The sequence below is a fragment of the Drosophila gunungcola genome (assembly GCF_025200985.1).
Source record: "Drosophila gunungcola strain Sukarami chromosome 3L unlocalized genomic scaffold, Dgunungcola_SK_2 000002F, whole genome shotgun sequence".
Taxonomy (NCBI): domain Eukaryota; kingdom Metazoa; phylum Arthropoda; class Insecta; order Diptera; family Drosophilidae; genus Drosophila; species Drosophila gunungcola.
In genome coordinates, this window is record NW_026453178.1 from 778,341 (window position 1) to 790,647 (window position 12,307).

Here is a 12,307-nt window from a genome sequence, read left to right on the forward strand (position 1 = left end):
TGAGAGTGGGCCCCAAAAAATTCGGGACATGCCAGGACAAGCCACCGCAGCTCATCCGAATCTGACTTCTCGAGTGAACCAACCAAATGCCCTCGTCCACATATGTCATGTAAAAAGATTGTTTAACAAGCAGAGCCAAGGAGCAGGAAGCTTAAAAATGAAATGCGTTTCTCGTTTTCACATGGCTGCCATCAAATGGGTCACAGTGGTTTTAAAACTCGACACTTACATTAATTTTAAATATCACAATTAAATAAATAATTTGTAAGCTTTACATAAAAACAAAGCTTACGATGGAAAATTTATATACCTGTTGTTGCTTAACATAGATTAAAATATATTTTGTTGACAAGAAAACTAAATCGCATACTATTTTTTTATGTTTTAAATATTTAATTTTAATAGTTAGTTAGTTTTAAATAGTTATTTATTTTAAATACGCTTTTCTGATAAAATATTTTCCTTGAGTTTAATATTTTAAGAACTAAAGATATCTCTGATATAGTTAAAGATAAAATTAGTAATACAAAAATCATAAGAATCAAATTTTTCTGTGATAGCAATTTTGAAACATGGTATAACAAAATATAATCCTCCATTAATGTAGGACGGTTGTACCAAAAATTATAAATTTGGTAAATTATTTAAAACACAAAAGACTTCTAAATTTTCCAAAAAATACAAAGTGCTTAAGAAGTAGTTGAAAGATGGTTTTTTTATATCCCTAATAAAAACAGTTTATTATTTGAAGTCCAAGTCGTAATTTCTTTGTCTAAAGATTGAATTAAAAGCCTATAAAAGTGATGCCCCACTCAAAGCCCACTGTTTCGGCCTTGTGCAAGACGTTGCTCTCGTTGTGCCGAGCCAACAAACAGGCGAAATATTATTTACGAGCTGTCAAATCCCAGTTAACATGCCTTACACAAGGACCAAGGACGTCTTCGGTGTGTTTGTGTAGTTGTTTGCTCGATACGACCGCGTATAGTAGTTCGCTAAGAGACAGCTGAAGATGCGCTGCCACAGTTACGGATACACAGACACAGTCACAGATACAGATACAGATTAACAGCCAGGTACTGATACAGATACAGATACAGATACATTTTACGGATAGAGGCACACTGTGAGATACTCTTACGGCATTCAGAAAGTGTGCCAGGATGTCTGGATCCTTGAAACGGACTTGAGCGGAGCGGCATAATAAAATAAAAAAGCATAAATGAAGGCGAGGCCAGGCCACGAAAATAATTTAAATTGATGTACTTGTGCGTATTTATTTGTGCGTTTGGCTTTTATTTCCTCCACGAGGTCTCCTGATTTGTTTGTCTCGCTCCCGCACTCGTCCTTTTTTTGCGCGACCTCTTCCTTTCCCTTTCCTTTTTCCCTTTTTTTGCAGAGCCACAGCAGAAAGCATTAAATTCAATTTGCTTATGTGAGTATCTGTGTGTCTGCCACTCAGCGTCAGTTACAGCAAACGAGGGGAGTAGGGGAGAAGGGGAGGGAAGTAGGGGGCACAGGATCGAAGGACGAAGGACCAAGGGGAGGGACAAGGCCATGCCAATGGCGGCGACCTGTTGTGTTGTTTAAGGAATTACTTAACATGGCAATAGCATGTGCATGTGTATGTGACTGCTGCTTATGCATATATGTGCTTAATAAATATTTCGGTGCGTCCTTTTTTTATTATATCCTGGAACAGTTACAAATGGGTAGCAAATATATGACAGGCGTTTAAGGTTGAACACACGTTTAAGCTTACCATTTAATGCGTTTCAAAAAAATTCAAGATCTACCATTAATAAAATTTTAAAATATTTTGAGTATATTTATATTTTATCTAAACTAAAAATTATTTTCCCTTCAAAATCATTGTCAACTTAAATGTTTATTTAAAATATAGGTACCATTTCTGAATGTAGTATTATTGTTTTAAGCCAAAATATACATCTGAACTATGTACGAACTTTATTAAATCCAAAAGTAAAAACAACATTTATAAGAATTTTATTGCTAATGGGCTTAGCTAGCCACTAATTTTTCTTGTCCTTATCGTCCTTATCCTTGCTTTCATTAGCTTTCTTGTCATCTCTGGCCTTCACCTCTTTATCATCTTTGGCCTTAACTTCGTTATCTTTTCCCTTTGCTTTAACATCATTCTTTTTGTAATCGTCTAACTTAGAATCTTTCTTTCTTTCCGGCTTAGGTTGATTTTCGGGTCTTAAAATAATGGTATATTTTCCCATTGAACTTCAATTGAAGAGAAAAGAAAAACTTACAAATCCAGAACTGAAATGGGATCAATATCTATGTCGGGCAGCACAAATTTGGGAAACTGGGTCAGATCGATGCCCTCACCGCCACCATATTGAAGAGCCAGGCGGTCGAGGGCCTCCTTCAGTTCCGCCTCGTATTCCGGACCGGCATCTATGGGCTTTCCTTTGGGACTCTTCAGCCGGTACTCACGCACCTTGTCCAGAAAAATGTGGTAAACGGGATCCTTAAAACGCAAGGCTGCCGAAGAGCTTAAGCTCCGGAGTAGGAAAAGACTGGTTTTTAAAACGTTTGCAAACATTTTTGTGTGAGTTTCGTTCTCTGTCGATTCAATACTGTTTTAAATTTTTTTAAATCAATTTCTGAGCTATGTAACTTTTTCTGGGGTGACTTGATTAAAAATTGGTATAAAAGGAAAATTATAAGTATTAAATAAGTACCTTACACGTTTGTTTAAAAATAAAACAGCTTAATACTTATTTCAGTAGAGAAGATTGTGGTAACTTTTAATATAATCTATAAACCATAACAATTAAATTTCTTAAAATAAAATATCTAGAAAGTTTTCAATATAAATATATATATTAAAAGAAATTAACAAAATATTAAATAAATAAAGCTTTAAATTTATTCAAATAGGAATATATTTAAGTATTTGTTTTCCGCATCAAGCCGAATATTAAAAACATTGGGTCTTTAAAGGTATATAATAAATTAAGCTTCTGAATAAATTAAGTATAGAAATTTATTTATTTTTTTTATTAGCGCTAGTCACAAAATTTAAGTTTCAAATCTTTTTTTGAATTAAAGTTCAATTTAAGTATCTGGTTCGTTTATCAAGCCCCCAATTTCGGCTATCACATCTCAAGTGTGCCAAGTTTTCGTTTCAGGACGAATATTTTTCGCTTCGTTGCTGCCCATTCTCTTTTATTCCCGAGCGTGTAAGATTTTATTTCTGTCTGTCTCGCCTTATCTCCGCATTTCTGTGTGTGAGTGGGCTTGACAATGCGTGTGCCATCTCGACAAGTTTTTCTCAAAAAGTGAGACAAGTGGAAATCCGTTAAAGAAATACGTGGAACACATAAAGGCGATGATGTTGCTGCCGTCGAGTTGTTGCTGCTGTTGCTGCTGTTGCTGCTGCTGCTGATGTGCACGGCAGCAACATAAATATATGCGTGTGGTTGTGTGGACAAAGAAATGTCGTCGGCAGCAAATAAAAATTAATTGAAAAATGTTTATCAAGGACTTTGCAGGGGAAAAATTTAAACGCACAGTGAGGAGCAACGGGAAGGGATGAGAGCCGCGAGGCAAACTCTGATAATTGATGGGGAGACATGTCTGTGAAAATTATAATTAATATAAATTTCCATCACCTCCCCCGCCGGCGGTTCAAATAAATGGATCATTGTCGACTGTTAAATGAGGAATGCGCAGCTTCTAAGCCCGGCTTAATCGTCCACCGCCACATGCGATGGCACAATTCATTTCAAATGCAGCCGGCACTCACGCTGCGTTTCGCCGCCACCATTCGAATTAAAACATATACATCTATATGTATAGTGTACATTTTGTGCAAAATATCCACGCCGAACTAAAAATTATGCAACGCATTAAAAATTTAACAAGCGCTTATCCGCTTAGAGCAACGCCCGCAACACGATGGCGTTTTTTGTTCCACCCGCCAACATCCAGCGTCACTTTCAATATTTAAATTTTGACATTTTCTGCATTTGACGAGGCCGTGGAAAAAAAGGTGGCAAGAGATCGCGGTGTTGCGGGACATGGACAATATTGCATCAATGCAAATTGGGCAGAAATAATATGCAAACATTGGCACAAACAGAATGGCAACCTAATTGGAAGCAATAACAAAGTTGGCATGCATTTGAAAATGTTGCAGAGAGGAAACTCTCTAATACGTTGGCCAATACGAATTGGCCAACTTCCTAATGCAAATGCTTATTTTAATTTGGCTCTAAAAGTTTTGGGCTTCCTTTTTTTTAATTTAACATATCGAGTCTTGGACCATAAATAATGTTATTTAAACTTTATATTTATCTTTAAATTAAGGCTTTATAGAGCAGTAGCAACGTTTTACAATTTAAAAACTTTAAAGCAATAATATACAATTTATTTTAACTTATTTTAGTTATTAGGTATTTTGTGGTTTTCAATAATTTTTAATAATATTTTTAAAAATATTTTGTAATTATAATTAAGGGTTCTTTTAAATGTATATATTTCTGAGAAAAGGTTTTTGTTTTCTATTTGTTTTTAGTCAAAATTCTCAGCTTTATCTTTCAAATATTAAAATTCTTTAAATAGTTCGTATCAAAATTAATGCAGTTTCCATAGTTTGGTAGTACCAATATTTTACGGTGCATTACAAAGTTTCTATTTAAGCCGTCATTGGTGAAAACAAGAAACTGTGGAAATGTTATTGCCTGCTTGTGGAATATATCAGAGCTTTTTAGTCTGTGCCAGAGCACATGTATCTCAATCTTCATTCCGACTACAGCCAAGGATTAAGCAGTTGGGCGTGGGCCACGCCCCGCCATTAAAGTAGTTTCCCCTAACTTGGTTAGAATTAATATTTAGCTGAGCGCAACTTTATTTGCAGTTGGCAAATGCTTTAACTTCCCCCGCCGACAACAAAGTGAGCAAAGTATCCTGCGGTTGCCTGCCGCTCCTTGAATGCGTATCCGTGTATCTGTGTATCTGGGTGTATCTGTGTGTATCTGTGTGTATCTGTGTATCTGTGTGGGCGGTCATGGCTGGGTGGTGGTGTGCGTGTTTTAAAATGCAACAGATGCGCCAAATTAATGCGACCATTAAATTGTATTAGCGTGTGCAAAATGTAAAGCGCATTTGCCAGCAGATTGCTCCAGCCAAGTGTGAGTGTATCTGAGTCTGGGGTTCCGGGATTCTGGGATTCTGGGATTCTGGGATTGTGAGGTTCTGGGGTGCCGGGAATCCGGGAATCGGGGAAGTGGCGCAAATGCATCCCGCAGTATCACCGCAGTTTCTGTGCGTTGTATTCGCTGCAAATTTGTGTGTGAATAAACATGAGAGTCGTTGCATTAATGCGCATACAAAAGCCAACAGCGCCGAGTCCTTGCCGTCGTAACAGCTATTCCTGCGTAGGAACAAGGATTTAAATATCCCAGAGGGGCAGAGGGTGGGGTAGAGGGAGACTTCCGGACGATAGAAGGTATAGAGAGCTGCTCAATGCTAAAATATCATGCAGCAGCAGCGGCGTCAAGTTTATGTGGCATGCCACAAAGTACATAGATACACAGCTACACTACACTACATAGATACACAGGCAGGGACTGAGATACAAAACTGCATTTGCCGCTTTTTGCCCATGTTTGCGCTTTTCACAGCACTCTCATAAGTGCAGCTTCAACGCGGCAGCAAACAAAAATGATAAATGCATTTTTTAAATACAGCGCAACGAGGGGAGAAAAAATTAAAGCTTAATATTGCACACTTCAAATTAATGCAAAAATAAGAGACAAATAACAAGAAGAAACAAAAAACGTCCCTTTTTTCATCAACGAAACGTAATTTGTTGCTATGCTTTTGAAAATATTGATACACCAAGTATAGACATATTTTTCATAGAACAATTTTTTCAGAACCCACTTCAAAAATGGGGTTTTTCCTAAGGGACATTCCAAAATGTAACAAATAAAAGCAATTTTATATTAAGTTTTAATTCAGGGAACACAAAAATTTAGATAATTTTAAAGTTTTATAATTGTGACTTTCTAAGCTTTCTAATTTTAAAGTTTTATAATTGTGACTTTCTAAGCTCAAATTTTATTGAGGCAAATTGGTTTGATAAATGAATGTTTGACAGTTAAGATAATTTTTTTTATAAATACATTTTGAAAATAATATGTTTATTTTGAATTTAAAGGACGAAACTTAAGCTCAACAAAAGACAACATTTATCGGTGCAGTAAAAGGGTTTAAATAGTTTCAAATATATAATTTTGTACATAATTCTGTATAGTTTTTTTAAGTGCAGCTCAAGGGAAGCCAACTATTAGGCGAACGGAAGTACTGTAAAATTTGCAGATATTTATTCATTAGCCATTTGGAGAAATTTGTTGCCTGGCTTTGGGCGCTCGGCATTTGTGTTCTCGTGTTGCAATATTTGCAGTAACAATGGTGCTGGAACTCCAATAGGAAGGGGGTGGTGTGCTGGCGGTGGTTGCCACTAATAGGCTTCTAATTGGGCAGTCGCCGCCTTTTTGTTTGCCCATTCTTTTTTTTTTTTTTGTTTCTGTTGTGCTATTATTCGTTGTTTTGGTTTTCGGTATTCGGTATTCCAATTAAAATGCATCTGGTATGGTATCTGGTATCTGGTGGTGATGTATCTGCACCCCGCCGCCGGCAATTGCAAGTAATTTTAGCCACATATTGGCAAAGTACCGCAAATAGAAGCAGCCGAAGTGCTGGAGTTGCCCTTAAGCCGCACGCAGAGCTCATTAGAGCGAACCAAATCTGTGCTTAGTAGGGGTTCAGTTGGGTGGCCTGCGCTGGGCTGCTAAGGGGATGGGGATTGGGTTGTGGGTGGTATTAGCTCCATTAACAGTCTGTACCTGCTCGATTATACATTTCGGCCTGCCCGGAGGAAACTGCAGCTGCAGCTGGCGTTGATTTGGATTGTCGGCTGCCTGATGCGATTAAACAAAACTCGCTAATGGGTCTTACTTCACGGAATCGGTGGCAAAAGAATCAAGCTATCTAATGCATACACAGGAATAAAATATGCATATAATCTGCATATTAAAGTATATAAAATGTATAAAGGCACCTGCTTTACATTTTGAAGACCATATAAGCATTTTATTAATATTTTTAACTTAAATGATATCAAGCCTAAACATATCAACCTAATTGAGTTGCTGGACAATTCGTATAACTGACAATAACAAATTTATAGCATTAGAAATTTGTAAAGCACTTCAGCAAAAAAAAATCAATAACAAAAACACATAAAATCTTGGGCAAATTAAAAATCGAAATACTTAAAAGGAGAAAGATGGACCAATACCAATACCAAGGGCAGTTAGAAACATAAAACTTATTTTTAAATTTATTTAAATTTTCACATAAGGTAGTTTTACTCAAGACGAGCAAAGAATGTTATGATATGCATACCTCTAACCCATTTAGTAGCTCCATCCATAAAGTACATTGGTCATAATTTCAATTTCAATAAGACAAGTTAAATAAATAATTTTTTTTTTAAATCAAATAAAACATGCATTTTTCACTTTTTTTTCATCCCAATTTGAAAGTCATTTTTGAGGCATTAATTTAATCCGTGCATGCTTTCACTTTGGGATTGGGTCGTGTTTATGCCCCACGCCTGTTGCGGTCATAATTATATTAATGAACACATGCCCTGCTCAGCCCCACACAATCACGCAGGCGGATTGTATCTCACGGATGCCGGGATACGGCGAACAAAGCACTGTGCATATATTTGCATAGGAATATTAATGCCATAATTATTTGCCACATGGACACAATGCCCAAGATGTATGCAATATTTAGCATGTCAGTTAGTGAGAGCGTGTGTATCTGTGTTTATATCGGGTTGTATCTATGTGTCCCCTCTGCGGCAACCGTTGTAATTCCAATTGCATTTCGACCATTCAAGCAGTTCTCATGGCTGTGAAATATTTCGGCTTCACTGGCCAACTGATGCACTGTTGCTGCTATTTTGGGGTTTTGCCCTATGTCGACGCACACAGAAGCGCACTAATGCATAATGTAACTCAATTAATTTGCCTGGCTGGCTGGCTATTATATCAAGTAAATATGAAGCTCAGGAGAAGAATTTCGGCAGAAGTCATGCAGTCAACCTTTCAATTTTCTTCCAGTCCCATTCACTCTGTTGTGATGGCCGAAAACCAGTTTCCTTATCTCGGCTATTTTGCTACATTTTGGGCCAGTGAGTAGTGAACTTGTGATTACATATTTATTAATCTGTAATTTCTGCTAATTATTGTGTTGATCAAATATTTACTTCCAGCTGATGGGCTACTGTTTTGCTTACAAATTATGCACTTGCCTAAACACGAAAATGATTTGACCAGACACACGAAATGTATGTAAACAAATAAATATATTTTAATTATGTTAGCTTCTTTATCACAATTTTAGTTTGAGTCTAATAGTTTCATGAATTTGCACTTGCTACAAATTCCTTTGTTTTAAATTAAATTGTATTAAAATTTGTAATTTATATTTTGTTCAAGCTTAATAAATATAAGGTCGAATAGATTTATCTTTAATATATTTCTATATATTTTTATTTATACCAGTACAACTAATAAGAACATCCAATTAATATGATATGGATATGGGGGTTGGGAATAAGTACTGACTCCGTAACCCATTTACCCGGTATCCCATTAGGCCTATACGTATTGCTGCTCTAGAAACACCCCCTCGATCAGCAGGCACTTCTGCGGGATAAATTCCATTGTTTTCGGCTCAAGCGGCCGCATTGTGAGCCTTGAACCCACTACCTTTTAGCCACCCCTGGAAAAGGTTTAAGAGCACGAGGACGAGGCATCCTGCCATGAAATAAACAAGTCCACCATCTCGCATCCACATCCACATCTACATCAATGGCAATGTGGCAGCGGACTCAAAGGAAGCGGATCCGATGTGGTGCATAATGAATGGAATGCATTTGCAGCGGTGGTTGAAGTGCGGGCGGTGGTGGTGTTGTAATGGCTTTGCCGGCGGTGCCATCGCCATCTGTGTGCTATGCACTAAGTGCGGATTAAAGGTGAAATAACGCAGCTCGCCATCGAAACAACTTCAAGCCAAAAACCGAACAAAAGCCACCACCGAAGGCAAACGGAAGGGGAAAAGGATATTGCGAACGATCCAGAAGCATAATGCCTTGCATTAGCGTGCAATTTGCTCATTTCCAGTCAGCTAGTTTACGACTGCCACTGCCACTGTCAGTACGACAGTCGCCCCCGCGGAGGAGTACTTAACGTTAATCCAGAGCACTGGGTCCGGACTCGATTCCCCGGCCTGCCATTTGTTTATCAAACAATTCCAATATGCTTGCGGACCTTAATCTTCAACCTATTTATCTTGAGCTGTACACTGATGCACTTAAAATCAGATAACCAAGGTCTATATAATTTTTAAATTTTTTTTTTCTATGCTCGCTTTTTATTTATTAACTTTTTATTTCTTAAAATCGTTTATCGGTTAAGTTTTTTTTAGATATTAGGTTAAAATTAAAATTAAATTATAGTTTGTTATATTCTTAAGCTAAATTTAAATGACACAAGCTTTTAGAATTAAAGGTATTTGCTATAGTATTTGTTTTACTTTTATTTAATTCTTTGAATTTAAAAAAAAAAACTATTTTTCATAAGCATTGAATAGGATTGGACAAAGTAATAAAATTATAACTTAATTTATTTGTATTTAAAATTTGTTTTTAATTATCTGTTTATTGATTATTATTATTGGTTATTGATCAATTTATTTAGTTGACAAATTTATTTATGAACCTAGTTTATTTAAGTTACTAGATTACTATTTACCTATTAAATATAAACATATATTATCTAAAGACTTTAGAGAACAGTTTCAATTGTATTCTATTAAATGAATACAAAAAAAAATTACATTTTATATTTAAAGTATATCATAATATCACAATAAATTTTGATGCGAATTTTTCTCTGTGTAATGTTGCTTCCCCTTCCCCTCGGATATTGTTTTATTGCATAATGGGTGAAGTGTCTGTTCTGTTGAGTTCCGTTCTCCCCTGTTTGTGAGTGTTTGTTTAGGATTAGAGCAGAAATGCCGGGCTGGATACCCGAACCGGCTGGATTTAGCAACTTGCATCTTTTGTTCGAGTGACTGCTGGTGGCTGTGGCTGCGGCGGAGGGTCGACCCTTGACCCTGAGCTCTAATTTGAGTTTGACATTTATGTCAATATTTGGTCAGTCATTGTTCGCACTCGTAACACACACACACACACACACACACACACACACACACACACCAGCGCACACATGACTCGGGGGTTGGCCTTTATTATATTGTTACGCTTGGTGTCCTCATTGTATCTTCCACTTCCATTCCACTTCCTCAATCCCCGACTGCCCTCGTTTTGCGGTTGGCCATATGCGGGTGCTGGAAGTCGGGTCCACTAATATAAATTTATTGCACACACTAAAATACAATTAAATAAATTATGAGATTTACTCAAAGCAGGCGCTGGGCATTTCTTATGATTTCTCCCCAGGACAGTCTCGTCTGTCCCCGGGTAATTACCATTACCAGGCCATGGAGATAATCAGAGCGTTCAGGTTTCAGGTTTCAGGTGAGCTTCAGAGCATCGCAATCGGGGGGCAAAGGATTTCTATTAAAAGCCGCAACAAAGTAGCGCAAAGTAAGACAAAGTAGACACTTCCCCTTCTGCGAAAATCCGGGGCAGTAAAAGCGCAACATGTTGCCTCAAGTAGCATACACACAGACACAGACACACAGAGCCCCGGATACAAGGATACAAATGGCCGGGCCAAGAAGCCGGTGCCGGTGCCGGAGCCAAGACTTTGCCTACTTTGTCTGCCGGTGGCTCATCTACATGAAAGCAAAATGCCCACCCACCCCCTGTAAATTATGGAGCCGTGCACGTCTGGTCATTAAGCCAAATAAAACCGGCGCAAGATTTATACACGCGCCAAGAAAGGATCCTTGCTGGAGGGAGGTGTTTGTGTGCACTTCGAAAAATTTGCTTTTGGCTTTCAAATTGGTCTTAGGAAAACTATACAATTTTTAGAAATCACACAATTAATCATCAGAAATCTAAGGATAAACAGAATTTATTGCTTTTTATATTTCAAGGTTCCTAATGATTTTATCCAACTTTGAATGATAAAACACTTAACAGTTTAAGTTTTAAAAAAATTTTTAAAATACTATACAACTTTTTGAAAGCACCCAATTAAACATCAGAAATCAAAGTCCAAACGGAATTTATGCTTTATATACTTTATGTTTCTTAAGCTTTGATCCATTATATATGTTAGCATTAATTTTCACTAAAACTTTAAAGCTACATTTATGCCGGAACATCTTATTTCACAAAAGTTGCGTACAAGCTTAACCAATTAAATAATCCGTGATTAAAAAAGTTAAGTGGTACAGGCAAAAATATCAGTTTGCCATCATATTGTCATCATTTAATGCTATTTTAGGCTTTTATTTCTTTCTCTGTATGACCAGGAAATAACAGGCAACAGAAGGCTTCCTTTTAAATCGACTCGGACTAGTCTCGATTTTGGGTGCGGTTGCGCGTTGCGTTAACTTTTTGATATAAATTTCCAGCTGCTTGTGCGGCACTTAATTTTCCAGTCCCGACGCCGACTCTGAATCCTACTCCATCTCTATCTCTATGTGAGGCCCCAACTACCGTACCCCATTACCCAGTTCCTAGTTCCCAGTTTCCAGTTCCTATCTCAATTCAGTGTCTGACTCCTGGACACGTGCAGCTTTTTGCCACCTGCCTCCGAGTTGGCACTGCAGCATTTGGCATTCGAGCTTGCCGCGCAACAGTTAATCTTAGTTACGTTCAGTCGGCTGGAAATAAACTCACATTTGGACTGTGTCTAGGCCAGGGGACATCTATTCAGCCTAGCCAGGCCAGACGCGCTTAATAAGATCACGTAATTTATTTAATTTGAGACGCTTCTCGTGAGCCCTTTTTATGGGGAATATGGGAAAATAAGGGGATCAATACATCCGATATTAATGGTGTTATATGGGATAGACACAGACGGAGAAGCTCCTTTGAAGTAAATGTAGTGTTTGCTCTGATATAAGTAATTACGGATGGATTTCTGAAGGACTTATTCTGGGAACCAATTTTTGTTAAAGGTAGTCTTACTTAAATTGGAACAGAAGCTCTCTTTGAATATAAATTTCTTTGTTAATATCTTTGTTAAAATAGATTAAGCGTAATCATAACTAT

The 12,307-nt window shown here is 37.4% G+C and overlaps 2 protein-coding genes across 4 annotated transcripts in view; both read right to left on the reverse strand.

The window, feature by feature from the left end:
* LOC128257891 (connectin) overlaps positions 1-12,307 on the reverse strand; it is a 154,190-nt gene that overhangs the window by 80,712 nt on the left and 61,171 nt on the right. The window lies entirely within an intron of this gene.
* Positions 1,990-2,647, reverse strand: LOC128257913 (ATP synthase-coupling factor 6, mitochondrial). The gene is made up of 2 exons (XM_052989165.1): positions 2,277-2,647; positions 1,990-2,217 (listed from the first exon to the last, which is right to left on the reverse strand). Exons 1-2 carry the CDS (start codon positions 2,570-2,572, stop codon positions 2,031-2,033), a joined length of 483 nt encoding a protein of 160 aa, XP_052845125.1. The 5' UTR covers positions 2,573-2,647; the 3' UTR covers positions 1,990-2,030.

Bases quoted from the DNA above. Each gene is read 5' to 3' on its own strand.
- LOC128257913 (XM_052989165.1), bottom strand. From the start codon at position 2,572: ATGTTTGCAAACGTTTTAAAAACCAGTCTTTTCCTACTCCGGAGCTTA. The intron at 2,218-2,276 runs GTAAGTTTTTCT...CATTATTTTAAG, and splicing joins CCCATTTCAGTTCTGGATTT to ACCCGAAAATCAACCTAAGC.